This window comes from Epinephelus lanceolatus, chromosome 16 (genome assembly GCF_041903045.1).
Source record: "Epinephelus lanceolatus isolate andai-2023 chromosome 16, ASM4190304v1, whole genome shotgun sequence".
Classification (NCBI taxonomy): Eukaryota; Metazoa; Chordata; class Actinopteri; order Perciformes; family Serranidae; genus Epinephelus; species Epinephelus lanceolatus.
Window position 1 is genome coordinate 35,767,376 of NC_135749.1, and position 15,519 is coordinate 35,782,894.

The 15,519-nt window shown below is 41.4% G+C and overlaps 1 protein-coding gene across 8 annotated transcripts in view; it reads left to right on the top strand.

The window, feature by feature from the left end:
• The window catches only part of LOC117263790 (ATPase family AAA domain-containing protein 2-like), a 40,543-nt gene that overhangs the window by 3,951 nt on the left and 21,073 nt on the right, over positions 1 to 15,519 (top strand). For 5 of the 8 annotated variants that reach the window (XR_004502210.2, XR_004502209.2, XM_033637441.2 and 2 more), the window contains exons 2-5: positions 7,606 to 7,691; positions 8,233 to 8,261; positions 12,336 to 12,432; positions 13,151 to 13,223. Coding sequence is in view for 6 of the 8 variants with exons in the window: in XM_033637441.2 (XP_033493332.1) it covers positions 7,606 to 7,691; positions 8,233 to 8,261; positions 12,336 to 12,432; positions 13,151 to 13,223 (285 nt within the window). In the remaining 2 variants the exon portion in view is untranslated. Of the gene's footprint in view, positions 1 to 328; positions 350 to 7,605; positions 7,692 to 8,232; positions 8,262 to 12,335; positions 12,433 to 13,150; positions 13,224 to 15,519 lie in introns of those variants that run through there. The other 3 variants (XM_078176036.1, XM_078176038.1, XM_078176037.1) reach the window with 3 other exon arrangements.

A 15,519-nucleotide genomic window follows, 5' to 3' on the forward strand; every position in this document is an offset into this window, starting at 1 on the left:
TAGCCGGTAAACAGAGCTCAGCTGTTTATTTAGCCTAGCAATATCTCCGGACTATAGTAGCTGAAATGGACTTTGAACGCGATTTTGAAGAGTTTCTTGTAGCAGACACAGACCCAGAGCCATATCTGTTTGAGCCGGAGCATACAGATGAGGAACTCCATGTGTTTGATGCTGAGCGGGTGAGAAGAGAGGCTGAATGCACAGAATGGGATTCGGTGCTACTGCTACCATTGTTGGGGAGATATATCATCAGGAGGAAAAGCACCGCAGAGAGTGCATCACAAGGAGTGAAGTTGCGTCTTCTTTTCCTCGCAGATGACGGTTCAGGTTCATTCTCTCCTGTTGCGTGGTAAGTGTGGTCCATTCGCAAACTTTATAACTAAAAAACTTTTCACTACTCTCTATCGACGAACTGCTAACACTCTCTGCTGTTTTCCTCCTCCTCCTTCCTTCCTTCCGCTGTCTTCGTTGGTTCATTTATACACGCGAAACGCGTTCTCTGGCTGGCTGGATTGTCTGCTCAGTCTGCCATACATACATGGCGGCGCAAGATGGCGACCTCTCTAAAGCAAGGCCCTTGCTATATATATATATATATAAAAGCATAATTATAAGGCTATGAAAACCAAACGAATTTTATTTTATAGCGATCATACACTTGTATAAACATATTAATGGGTAGAATATTCAGATTCAGATTCAGATTGACAATAAACCATGCCAAATATTACACACTGGCCCTTTAAAATGTTTTGGGTGAGAAACTTTTGGTGAGAATAAATCTAGCTGTTTGAGGGAGAAATTTGTTTATGTTTTCACAGCAATATTAAATAGATATTAGAGAGGGAATTATGATATATTGTTTATTGTAAAAAGGCTTTTGAAGGATTTATTTTTCTGAAGATGTTTTTTTCTGTGAAAGAAGTTTATATGAAGGGATCCTAAAAAATGTGTATGGTTGAATTTGTGCTCATTCAAGTGTAGAGTAATAAAGGACTGAAAGAAGAAGAAAAACAGTTCAGTTATTTTTTTTTTATAATAAAGATTTCTCTGTTTCCCTGCAACAAAAGGGGGAATAAATAACAAAAAAGCAAATAAACAGCGACAGCAACAACAACAAAAAAAAAACATTGGTATCAGTATGGGTTATTGGCCAAATTGTTATTTTCAACAGGGATAGTGGCCCCGAATCGGACCATCCCTAAGAGTCAGGTTTATCACCAAATAGGTGATAATAGTAGGTGATATTTTCACATACAATAAAACATAAATGCAAAGTAGAAAACTCACCTTGAAATATGAAAACATATTATTAAGAATATGTAAAAATATGTAAAATATGTTTTTAAAATGAAACATTATGTGCAGGAATTTGCAAAATACACACCAAAGGAGGCGGCACAGTGGTGTGGTGGTAAGCATTGTCACGTCACAGCAAGAGGGTTCCGGGTTCGAACCCAGGGGGTTGGGGTTCGAGCCTGCAGTAGGGGAGCCCTTCTGTGCGGAGCTTGCGTGTTCTGCGGGTACTACTATTCCCTGTAAAGTAAATGTGAGCAAGAATGGTTGTGTGTCTCTATGTGTCAGCCCTGTGATAGTCTGGTGACCTGTCCAGGGTGTACCCTGCCTCTTGCCCAGTGTCAGCTGGGATAGGCTCCAGCCTTCCTGTGACCCCTAAAGGTGTGTTCACACCGGACCTGTTTTTTTTTTCACTAGCGACGAGTTTACATACAAAGTCAATGCAAACGGGTGATTGAGCGTATATTCACCCAGGAGAAAAATCGCTCGGGCTCCGAGCAACAGCGACAGAGCGATTTTTTGCTCGTCGCTTGAGATGAGAAATCCCATCTGGAACGGTATTTCATTGGGTCCTGTCGCTTGCAGCTCATTGCTGATTGGCTGCCGTAACCCCGGAATCCCGGGGGGTTCTTGGCTGTCATGACATGTCAGCTTCATTAAAAGTATAGCTGCAAATTAAAAGCAACAATAGATGTAAAAACACACAGACACAATGCATCTGTGATCAGTTCCCTAATTTAATTTTAACAATTTTTTCAATCTTCTCCAATTTCTTGTTTTATTTTATGGAAGTGATCAATGTAAGTGCACTTGTCCTAGAGCCGCCACAACGGTTTTTATAATGCAAATAACTCTGAGATAAAACCTACATGCTTCTCTTCCTATGACTTTGTATGTGTCTTGTATGTTTTCTGAAGCCTTTGGGCCCTATTTAGATGGTCTAAAGCGGACGGCGGAGGGCGCATAATCCATGTCTCAAGTGTCATTGCTATTTAGATACAGGCGCAGTTGTCATTTTCACGCCCTGCGCCCTCGTCGTCTAACTAGCAAATGAACTTGCGCTTCTCTGGGTGTGTTGGTCTAAAAATGAGGAGTGGTCAGGCGCAGTCATGGCGCGTTGCTAGTTAGATGACGTAAAAAGCAAATGTGCCAGTGACCAACAAAAACCTGGTCAACGGCGCAGTATTTCGCTGTTAAACAAGTTAGTAATATGCGTCTCTAGGCGGGTGCACAACGCGTGTGCACTCTGCTCAGACACACGGAGCAGCCACACATATGCAAGAGATAACAAATAAAAATATGATTACAATGTGAGAGGTTATTATTGTGCACATTAAAATATTTATCGGAAACACGTCTTAATGGTCAGTCATTAATCAGAACGATCTAATCGCAGTAATAATGATCATCATAATCCGGGAGGTCCAAGCTGCAGTGTTCAAATATACGGAACTGCGAGCAGACCTCCACGGGCTGATGATGCATAGCCTGTAAAACGAACTTGTCTTTCCCAATTGAATTGTGATCATTTTGGCATGTAAATCACAAAATCAAAGATGCGAAAACGTTTGATAAACTTTATTATGACATAAACACAACAATAACCACCTTCTGTGAACTAAAAACGTAAACTTATAGCCCTATAAGTAGGCTACAAATGTACAGTACAGGCCAAAAGTTTGGACACACCTTCTCATTCAATGCGTTTTCTTTATTTTCATGACTATTTACATTGTAGATTCTCACTGAAGGCATCAAAACTATGAATGAACACATGTGGAGTTATGTACTTAACAAAAAACGGTGAAATAACTGAAAACATGTTTTATATTCTAGTTTCTTCAAAATAGCCACCCTTTGCTCTGATTACTGCTTTGCACACTCTTGGCATTCTCTCCATGAGCTTCAAGAGGTAGTCACCTGAAATGGTTTTCCAACAGTCTTGAAGGAGTTCCCAGAGGTGTTTAGCACTTGTTGGCCCCTTTGCCTTCACTCTGCGGTCCAGCTCACCCCAAACCATCTCGATTAGGTTCAGGTCCGGTGACTGTGGAGGCCAGGTCATCTGCCGCAGCACTCCATCACTCTCCTTCTTGGTCAAATAGCCCTTACACAGCCTGGAGGTGTGTTTGGGGTCATTGTCCTGTTGAAAAATAAATGATCGTCCAACTAAACGCAAACCGGATGGGATGGCATGTCGCTGCAGGATGCTGTGGTAGCCATGCTGGTTCAGTGTGCCTTCAATTTTGAATAAATCCCCAACAGTGTCACCAGCAAAACACCCCCACACCATCACACCTCCTCCTCCATGCTTCACAGTGGGAACCAGGCATGTGGAATCCATCCGTTCACCTTTTCTGCATCTCACAAAGACACGGCGGTTGGAACCAAAGATCTCAAATTTGGACTCATCAGACCAAAGCACAGATTTCCACTGGTCTAATGTCCATTCCTTGTGTTTCTTGGCCCAAACAAATCTCTTCTGCTTGTTGCCTCTCCTTAGCAGTGGTTTCCTAGCAGCTATTTGACCATGAAGGCCTGATTGGCGCAGTCTCCTCTTAACAGTTGTTCTAGAGATGGGTCTGCTGCTAGAACTCTGTGTGGCATTCATCTGGTCTCTGATCTGAGTTGCTGTTAACTTGCGATTTCTGAGGCTGGTGACTTGGATGAACTTATCCTCAGAAGCAGAGGTGACTCTTGGTCTTCCTTTCCTGGGTCGGTCCTCATGTGTGCCAGTTTCGTTGTAGCGCTTGATGGTTTTTGCGACTCCACTTGGGGACACATTTAAAGTTTTTGCAATTTTCCGGACTGACTGACCTTCATTTCTTAAAGTAATGATGGCCACTGGTTTTTCTTTAGTTAGCTGATTGGTTCTTGCCATAATATGAATTTTAACAGTTGTCCAATAGGGCTGTCGGCTGTGTATTAACCTGACTTCTGCACAACACAACTGATGGTCCCAACCCCATTGATAAAGCAAGAAATTCCACTAATTAACCCTGATAAGGCACACCTGTGAAGTGGAAACCATTTCAGGTGACTACCTCTTGAAGCTCATGGAGAGAATGCCAAGAGTGTGCAAAGCAGTAATCAGAGCAAAGGGTGGCTATTTTGAAGAAACTAGAATATAAAACATGTTTTCAGTTATTTCACCTTTTTTTGTTAAGTACATAACTCCACATGTGTTCATTCATAGTTTTGATGCCTTCAGTGAGAATCTACAATGTAAATAGTCATGAAAATAAAGAAAACGCATTGAATGAGAAGGTGTGTCCAAACTTTTGGCCTGTACTGTATATGTAAAAAAAAGCTTTTAGAACGCAAAACTGAAGATCATCTTGTCAGGAGGAGGAGGAGGAGGATGACCCCAGCTCCGCAGCCCGCGCGCAGCCAGACCAGACGGCCCGGGTGCAGCCACGGGACCAGCCCTTCCTGCACCTTCAGGCAGGGGGGTTCAGGATGCTGGAGAGGGAGCTGGGCTCTCTAACCTCCCGGGTTAAAATAAAATAAATTGAATAATTTACAATTTGTTGACAGCGTTTCTCTCGTGCGTGGGCGCTGTCTCTTTCTCTCTCGCAGGCTCACTCTGTTTCTTCTCTTTTGGCTTTTCTAAGATGACAGATGCTGAATATATACTCCCTATCTGATGCTGTGGCTGTTTGTGGTTGGCTGAGAGGGATGTGAACTTATTAGATTGCAGCTGTGTTAATCAAATCAGGTTGGGTTTCCATTACGCGTGCCAAACGTGCCAAACGGTGCCAATCCCCTTTGATCTGACATCAGATGTGACGGGACAGTCGATATAGAGATACAGTTATCGTCTCCTCAGCTGTAAAACGCTCACTCTTTCCAGTTGGTAGGTCCGCCATCTAACTAGCTCTCCACTGTGCGCCTCTTGTAAAGGGAATGAGAGGTGACACTCTGATTGACTTATTGACTGATACGCCCAAAACACACCCATGACTAATTCACAGAGTAAGTCCAGCCCTTTTAGACTGTCTACCATGGCGCCCAGTCTGAAAACGCGCTGTCTAACTAGCAAGTGACTGGGACACGCCCATGCCCCGCACGCCTGTCGCTTTGCGTTTTAGACCATCTAAATAGGGCCCTTAATGTTACAAAAATGAAACACACTAAACTTCTGAGCATTTATACCTCCAACCGCGGAGGTATAAAAATGAATAAAAAGCTGAAAATTATACATTTTGATACATAGGTAGGCTATACATATTGCAAAACTCTGTAAAAGTACACCAAAGCATACATTTTCGTTTCCAAATATTTTATTACACAAAAGACGAAGAAATTATGATTTTTTTTTTTTTTTTTACCTATTTTGGCACATACATACAAAATCCTCCCGCTTCTCGCTCCAGGCAGCTCCAGCTCCGCTCACATGCTCTGACAGGCATCAGAGCCTCTGCGCTACAGCGATAGATGCATTGGCGCTGTCCATGGTGCTTAAGGACCGCCAGGATTACAGCACCCCTCCAAGCGCCGCAACATATGTAACTTCATTGTTTATGCTGCCCGTATGCTCAGAAGCACACCAAAAATGCATTTGAGTAATTTCCTAGAAGTTATGATAAAATAAAAAAAATATTACAGACTATAGAATAGGACTGACAACCTCTCCAGTGTCTCATGTCAATTAATTAACACTATTTGTCAGCTTTTTATAATTCCTTTTTTTTTTTCTTTTTGCTGCTGAGCTGCTGCTGCACTGTGTCTCCAGCTGAAAGTGGTGATTTGCTAAATACATTCTACAATAATAAATTAGATTAACTTTTGGCAATAATATTGTTGGCTATATTACACATTTTAATAAAAAAAATAAGAATAAAAGAAATAAACACTGAAATAATTAGTGGAAACTTTTTTTTATTGATACTCCTCCTCTGTGACATACTGACACACACACACACACACACACACACTGAACACGCTACTGAATGAATGAATGAACATTGGAAGCGGTTCAGCTGCAGTCCCGCCGGCTGGCGTGGTCACTGTTGAGATTCGTTTTTTATTAATAACAAAATGGTTTTTTACTGACCGTATGAATGGTTTTGTTTTCAAATAAATATTTGGAAACGAAAATGTATGCTTTGGTGTACTTTTACAGAGTTTTGCAATATGTATAGCCACCTGTAGGGCCTATGTATCAAAATGTATAACTTTAAGCAGCGGTCTGCCGCGGTCGGAGGTATAAATGTTCAGAAGTGTAGTGTGTTTCATTTTTGTAACTTAAAGGCTTCAGAAAACATACAAGACACATTTTTAGTAAAAGTCATAGGAAGAGAAGCTTGTAGGTTTTATCTAAACAGAGTTATAAAATTGCATTATAAAAACCATTGTGGCGGCTCTAGGACAAGTGCACTTACATTGATCACTTCCATAAAATAAAACGAGAAATTGGAGAAGATTGAAAAAAATGTCAAAATTAAATTAGGGACTAATCACAGATGTATTGTCTCTGTGTGTTTTTACATCTATTGCTGCTTTTAATTTGCAGCTATACTTTTAATGAAGCTGACGTGTCATGACAGTCAAGAACCCTGATCGCTTCGATGACGTCATCAAAGTGAAAAAGCGAGTCTATTGATTTCTGCCACATTGACGAGTGATTGCAACTGAGCGATGAAGCGATATCAAAGGGGCGAACCAAGCGACAGCGAAAAAAAAAACAGGTCCGGTGTGAACACACCTTAACAGGATAAGTAGTTACAGAAATGACTGAATGCACCAAAGGGCAACTACCAACATAAGAAAGACTGATGTAATACACTCAGGATGCTTAACCTGCTTTGGCTGGAGGCCATGTTCGCAAAATGACAGGAAAGCCAGGAGCCAGTTGCAGCAGCCCTGCACAGGTCAGGTGTAGGCAGGAGCATTTCTGGGATTTGAGGACATTCTGGACTTAATCTGTGTTAGGGGGTCCAGGGGATCCGCCCCTCTGACTTTTTGATAATCAAGCTCTATTTTGATGCTTTTTATGTGTTTTGGCACCTTATTTACAGTGAAAGTACAAAAAATGTCCAGTGTGAATCAATTTTCATTGTGAATTAGAAAATGGTTAGGGTCGCCATCCGGCACCCTGTCGCTGACCAGATTTGGCCCACGGTTTGTAAGTTGACTATCATTGTAATACACTTAAAGAGTATTTACCCTTGATATTTCAGCTTGTCTTCGTACGTCATTATTAAAGTAAATGTTTGCAGTGTTGTACTTTGACAGAGTGAGTATGAAATGACTCCTTGCTCTTTGTTTTCAGTTGCCTAAACTTCTGAAGTATTTGAAATGTTTTTACAGGAATCTAATGCTGAAGACAAACAGAATCACACTGGTTCAGAAACACCAGAGGACGAAGAAGATAAACCAGCGAGACGCATCATCAGGTCGGTCTTACAATATCAGATAATACAGGAGATGTGTGGGACTGTGGTGGAATGTAATACAGTTTAATTTACTCAAGTGCTGTACTCAATTAAAAGAAATTAGGTACTTGTACTTTACTTGAGTATTTTCTTTTTTGTGCCACTGTATACTTTTGCTCCACTACATGTCAGAGGGAAATATTAAACTTTTTATTTCACCACAGTAGATTGACAGCTTTAGTTAATTTACAAATTAAGATCTTTGCACACAAAATACATGACCAGTGAATGTTGTCTGATTACCACCGTCACTGCTGAAATGATCAGTCAATTCATTTATTAGTCATTTAAAAATTACAAGTTATCAGTTTGAAAATTCATCGTCAGTGTCTTCTCAGATGTGTTAGTATTATGTGTCATTCAGAACACTGCTTTTTGACTCTGTGATAAATATGTGTTTGTTTACACAAAGATAGATGCAACAACTTTCCACCTTCAATGTAACATAAATCACTGCTCGTATGTTTCATGTCTCATACTTAGCCCTGGTTTGTGTTTACAGGAAATCTCAAAGGCTTCAAAACACTGCAGGTAAGGACAGTGGTATCACCAGTGAGTCCTGAACATTAATTCACGGAAGTCTTAGGCCCTGATCACACAGAAAACGCTTGGCAGGTTGCAAAAAGTGAGACACACTGCACTGTCTTTTTTTAATTTTATTTTTTTATTAAATGCCATTGGTAAAAAAAAAAAAAAAAAAAAAAAAAAGCTTGCTGTGCCTTTTTATTATTGCCAGGCAACCACCCCATCACGTCCTTACACTAACCATCCTGTGTCATCAATCTACTGTTTATTTATTTATTTCCCAGTAATTAGTATCTAGTTTCTAAAATGTTCAGGCAGAGTGTACTTGCTGTAGCTCTGGTTGAGGGTGAGAGGCTGTCAGTAAATAGTTTGTTGGGCACAGGGAAACAGAGATCTGTGTGGGTACATGAGACCCTAAAAAAGAGCGTGTATCATGGGCAGTACCACCAGTTGGTCCAGGAGCTTCACCTCCATGATGGCTGTTTCCAGGCATATTTTAGGATGACTTGGGGACAGTTTGACAACCTGCTGTCTATCATCGGGCTGTATAGCTCTGGGTATCCAGCAACCGCTACCACCAGTTTCTCCTGCATTGTTTACCAACTGTAAACTTGTTGTTGTGACTACTACAGAAGGCCCGCCTCTCAAAACATCTGATTGGACAATGGGGGTAAAAAATGACAAAACGAGATGACGTGGGGCACATTTTTTGCCCTGAGTTTAAGTTTTATCAACTCAAGGAGTAAGGATAGACCGATACATCGGCCGGCCGATATATCAGGCCGATATTTGAGTTTTTTACTTGTATCGGCATTGGCCGATATGCGCGTGGGTTCGCAGATTTATTTTTCCCTGGCACTTTTTTTCATTTGAAAGTATGTGGTTAAGTTGAACAAAGCTGTTGAATCCTACTGTGTACAGTAGTTGTTGTTTTATTTATGCTTCAGCTTAAATATTTGTTTATTTTATAAAGACATTACTGGAAGATTTAAGAGCACTGAACTCTTTTTTTTATTTGAATGTATAATAATAATAATAATATTCTACCTCAACTTTCCATCGTGTTTTAGTATTTTTTACTGTTCAATAAATGTTTCTTATTTTAAACTTGAGACCTGTAATATTTGTTATCATTGTGTCATTTGTTTTTTTACGTAAATTGAGGGAGCAAAAGCAGTATCGGCCCCAAATATCGGCTCAAGAAAATCGGCAGTCCATAATCGGTCATCGGCTAAGGGTGATGGAAAAAAATCAGTATCGGTATCGGCCCTAAAAAATCCATATCGGTCTATCCCTATCAAGGAGTTCAGAACGCTCTGACAAAACGCCAGGTGTCCAGAGCGCAGAAATGCAAGGCACAAGCTGCGAGCAAGAAGCTTCATTCTCATTAAAAACTATAACAAAAAGCTGCTTCCAGCTGCTAAAACGTTCACTTTCTGTGTGGTCACAGCCTTAGAATATCAGATAATACAGGAGATGTGTGGGACTGTGGGGGAATGAAAGAAAGTTTAATTTACTCAAGTGCTGTACTCAAATAAAAATGTGAGGTACTTGTATTTTACTTGAGTATTTTCTTCTCATGCCACTTTATTTTGCTCCACTACGTGTGAGAGGGAAATATTAAACTTTTTACTTTACAACAGTAGATTGACAGCTTTAGTTACTTTCCAAATTAACATCTTTGCACATGAAACATATAAAAACTCACAAAAACAGCTGAAACAATTACTCAATTGACGGAAAACTAATTAGCAACCGTTGTTGTAATAATTTAGTTGGGGGTTTTTTTCATGTTAGAACATTTCATGGCTCCAGCTTCACAAATGTGAAGATTTGCTGCTTTTCATGTGATAATGTTAATATCTAATAATGTATTAGTAATTTGAGGTTTTGGGCTGTTGGGTGAGCAAAACAATTATCAATTACAGTGTTTCCCACAGGATTTTTGGAGACTATAGCGGGGGGTCCGAACCTTCTAGGGGGGTCTGGGGGCGTGCTTTGTTTTTGTATTTTGTATATATTTGATTTAAAGGCATCAATCTGGTGAATTCTGAGAGCCAAGTTATGATGGCAGAACATGCCAACCATGTTTACAAAGTTTGAATGAACAAGACAGACGCAAAGCAAACGGAGGCTGCGCATTGATCCTTTTGCCCCTGTCTGCAGGGACACGTGATGGGGTCAAACGGATCATGTGCATAATTAACCACAAAACAAGCAAATACTTCATCTTAATGACATATAACACTCATTATGCTTCAGCTGAATCCTCTAAGCAAATGACCATGTTGAATTGAAATTAGTTTATAACGCTGAATGTCCGAAATTGTATGAAATTGCTCCAATGTGTTAAGCCAATCTTTGTGCATAATCACACAGCCTGATATGCCCTGGCAAACACAGTGGGACTGCTGTACAGACCGTTGGTCTTTCTTCCCCTAACCCTGGTTATTTTCTGAAAGCACAGAGCAAAGGAATGTCTCTTTTTTTCTCCCCTGGTCTGCTGTCAGCAGGAGCGGCGGCTGCAGCAGGGATTTCAGCACCACGGACAGCGCACGTAAAAAGACTTGACAAGCGTCTCCTTTAAATGTGTTTGCTGCTAGAGAAATTATACATAATAAATGAAGACAGTGACATATTTTCAATAAAAAACAATGAGTTGAACGTTCATTACAAGCTTTTGTAGTACAGCGAATTTCAGAATTGTGCGAGTGCGGACAGAGAGCGGGCGGCAGTGTTTGATGCAGGAAACTCGATATGGACTTGAAAATCAATTTCGGAGTGAGGGTCGTTCGGAATGGTGGGGTTTCGGAATGGAGGGCTGTCCCCTGTTGGAACACTGTATATGCACAGCCCTTCACCACCTGGATCCTCAAATAAACACCTGTTTTATTACATAATCATGCTTCCATGTTGTGCCATTCATTAAGATCCGATATTTCTGTCATTCAAATAACAAGAATTGTAGTTTAATACTCTTAATTATAACAGCCAACTTATTGAAAAATGTCAGGTTTAAATCGGGCTCGGGCCCATAATTACAGTTAATTGGACGGGATGGGCTGGTCCCGGACATAACGTGCACGGGCTCGGGCCAGGTCGGGCTGGATTTTTTGGGCCTGATCTAAGCTCTATTAGCCGCTCTCGTGGAAAGGGGGTCAGTTCTGGGGAACCCACATCCACTCGTTTCCCCTGAGCCGCCTCAAGAACTGCCTGCTCTCGCCCTGCAGCTACGCAGAGTCCCTCCTGATCAAAACGCCGCTCCACCTCTGAGCGCAGCAGGTCCAGGGCCTCTGTATGTAGTCAGACAGGCTGCATATCACATCAAAAGCATAGATCTATGCATTAATGATATGAAAGAGATAAATGTAAGTCAGACAAATTGAGTTTAAATTCAGATTCTTTATTTTTTTAAAGTGTAATGCAGTGGGTAGGGAGGCTGATGGGGTGCAGGTGGGCGGATGGGAGGGGGTGTGGCTGCAACCCCCGCACCCCTAATTCCGACGTCTATGTGCGTAGCCTACTAACGTACACTGATGGATAAACCACTGATGGATATATGAGAAGTGAATGAGCACATTGATTTTCTAGCCTTGGTACTCTCTTCCAGGGCACGTAGGGTACAACTGAGATTTATTTTAATTTTGGTAACAGCATAGTGTGTACGTATGGCATATCACCAATCATAGTGGGCCGCCATGGCCAAAAATGCCAGGGACAGTTTTTTGAGTGGCCATTAGAGGAACTACAGCTTTTAGCACTTAAGTGTTGGATTCACCTGAGCATTTTACTATTTTATGAGGGTGTACACACTGTTTCAGAGGCTTTAGCAACCTGATAGGAAAAAGGTTCTGTGGGAATTAGTGGTGATTTTTACCATATTGGATATTGGTGACTTCAGTTTGTCGAGTAAATTTTGTCTATATTGCGCCAAATCATAAAATGATCAAATACCAAATAAAATTTATCTCAGGACACTTTTCATATAGAACAGGTCTAGACCATACTCCTTAAGTCCGTTAGTCAATATGTACAGCAACATATGTGTGTGTGTGTGTGTGTGTGTGTGTGTGTGTGTAGGTAGTGGATGGAGGAATGGACTGAGGAGAAGCAACAGACCGATCTCACTGATCAGCCGGTATCAGGCCTCAAACATGTTCAATGGCATCAGCACCAAGTAAGACATCAAGACTCAAATAAAACTCTTTCAGCAGCAAAACGTTCAATAGTATCAGAAGATTAATCATTTGGAAAATAATGGTTAGTTGCAGCCCTTGTTGCAGTGATACAGCTGGGAAGAGGTCAGATTGGATCTTTGGGGGAACAAAATGTGTGATTTTTACACTTGAGACTGCTTTTCACAAACGCTGTCCCGTACCACCAGTCGGCATTGATTTCTTTTAATCACCACCAGATCAGCAAAATACTGACAGATGCTCAGTTTGAATCCTGTTTTTCGGCTCTAATCTGTTTTTGATTTGTTGCCTACTGCAGAGCAATCATGAACTGTAGCCACCTGAGCTGTGGTAGTTCTGTTTGCACTGATTTTGGTACCAATCTTTGGGATTAACATGTACTGCAGCATTTATTTGTGTTATCAGTTATCTTCTTTCCTATGATGGTGAAGGCATAACCCGCCCTACTCTCCCTCTGATTGGCTACTACTCATTGCCTTCATTGGGTGGGTGGTTTAGGTTTAGGCAAGAGGATTGGTTGGTTAGGGTTAGGGAAAGCCAATCGGAGGCAGAGGAAGCAGAGTAGGATAGGTCAGGCCCACCATTCTAGCTAAAATACATTTGCCTCCCCCACATGAGGGCAAAGAAATACTGACATGAATTTGAGAATGAAGTAGATGTAATCTGAAAAATAAATATTTTATTCTACACTCTCTGCAGCACAACCGGGTCAGTCCCGAAGAGAATGGACAACATAAAAAAGAAGATGCGGCTTAGTAACAACAAAGACGGAGTGAGTAATGTAAACATCTTGTCTGGCCTAGTCTACATACAAAGAGTTCTTACTATTTATTCCTATTTTACATGGGAGGTGTTGTTTGAGCACCTTAAAGCTGGGGTGGGCAGTTTTATTTTTGCATCACCGAGCAAAAATCCTATAATAACCTATGAGCATATTGTAATTCAAATGATCTGAGAGAATTACACTTCTGCACCTCCTCTCAGCTGTTTTCAGGCTTTAGAAAATCTAGCCCCTGACTGAAGACTTCGACCAATCACTGATCATTTAAGAGAGAGGGCATTCCTATTGGCTTTATAATGCTTTACATCTCTTCAGATGGTGAAAGCCTGATTCAATGGCAGAGAATCCTGCAGAGAAAGTTGCTATTCCAGCATTGGTAACAACTGGCTACACTGCAAAGCAATCCAAAAAAGGAAGAACCACTTATCAAAAAGAGTCTAAAAGAGAGTCTGACAATAAACTAAACAAAATACGTGTCACTATCAGCAAAGAGTTTCAGAGAGGAGAGAAAATGTGGCTAACAGTTTAGCTTTCTGATAATTGTGCTAAAGGTCCATGACTATGGCTTCACGTTCACGTTTATGTAGCTAATGTTAGCTAGAGCCTCAAATCACAGTGTGTCTTCCGTCTTAGTCCTGGCGGCCACAGACCACCTTGGACCTCCTTTTGGAAGGAGAGCAGGCAGCAGTCCTCCAGTCAGCGGCTGCAGAAACCCAAATCCAGCCAGCACAAACCCCAGCTCTAGGTGACCAGACAGCCCCGATTCCCGGCTGTATGTCACTGCTGTTACACAGGTTAAAGTCAGTGCTGCTGCTGGCCACCAACCTGTTGTGCAACTAGCACTGGAGGATTTGTGTTGGCTGAATTTGAGCCTCTACAGCTGCCGTCTGAAGTCCGTCTCTTGAGCTGCTTCCCGCTCTCCTCCTAAGGAAGCGGTTGGGAGTGAGGCAGAGGGACCATGGGCTGGCTAGCAGCTCATTCTTGTCTCAGTTGTGGTCTGCTAAGAAAAGAGAGGGAGGGGCTGAGTGAGTAAACTGTGGGCAACTTTACAATGAAATGTGATTAGATAAATCAGTGTATGGGAAACACGGATGTTTTACTATATGAAGTGCATGCAGAGGACTGTGGTCGTCTGATGGAAGTAGCTTCGAACAGAGAGGAGAGAGCTGCAGGATTTGTTTTTCAAATTCTGGCTTTTCCAGATTCTGCCTACTGCAACTTTAACGTGTTTTGTCTTAATTTGCATCCTGTTTGCACACAAGAATATTTATTTGTATTTGATGCTCTTGTGGATGGTCTGGAGACACACTGTGGTCGAAATTGTGTTTACAGACTCGTCTAAAGCTTATTAGGGTGACTGCATGTCATTTTATGCAAACACTAAAGTTGTGATTGGCCATGCAGATAGATTTCTTCCTCCACCCCAATACAATGGAGGTGAATGGAATGTAGCTTGTGGTGCTCACAGTGTTGAACAATGTCATTGAAAAAAAAAAAGAATCTACAGCATTTATTTACTTTTTTCCCCCCAAAAACAGCATCCTTGTCACTCTGAATAAACCACAGAACTCACTTGTTTTTTTCTTCGATAACAGTTTAACATAAATTTAGATCAGCTTCATTACATAGTTTATGTACTACTTTGGGAAGGTTGGTGGTGTTTTGTGCCACTTTCCAACTGAGACATTTTAAGGACAGAAGTCAAAAGGCAGATGTCAAAGGACTCAGAAGAAGCTGTTGGTTTTTTTTTTAAGTTCTGGTGTGACAGTGCCATATTTATATAATTTGACCAAATAAAGTGAATTGACAGAGGAGTTAGCCAGAATAAACCAGAGTAAATGCTGAGTTTCTTAAAACATTAGTGTATTTCAGCTGCTTCTGAATGCAATTAATTTCTGAGCAGAGCTGCTGCTCTTTTTGATTTTCTGTCCAGACTTCTTGTTTACAACTGGAAGCAGCTTTAAAACCATGTTCACACACTGTGCCTCTCTGAGAGGGTGCTGCCTCTCTTATCAGGCCGCTGTGAGGGTGGTGCACCCAGCTGCACCCTGCTTCCTTCGCTCTGCTCACGGCTCATGGGGAGTGGGCGATGTTGGCTTATCTCTATCAGCTGAGACCATATTGGAAGGCATGTGACAGCCTGAGGAGCACCAGTGCTTGTTTGTGTGTCACGCCATGTTTCAGAGTTGACTTTGTTTAGATCTGTTGCTCTCAAACTGGTTTATTTCCAGTTCAGTTCAGTTCAGTTCAGTTCAGTTCGTTTATTGGTCTCCTCAGAGAAATTTGA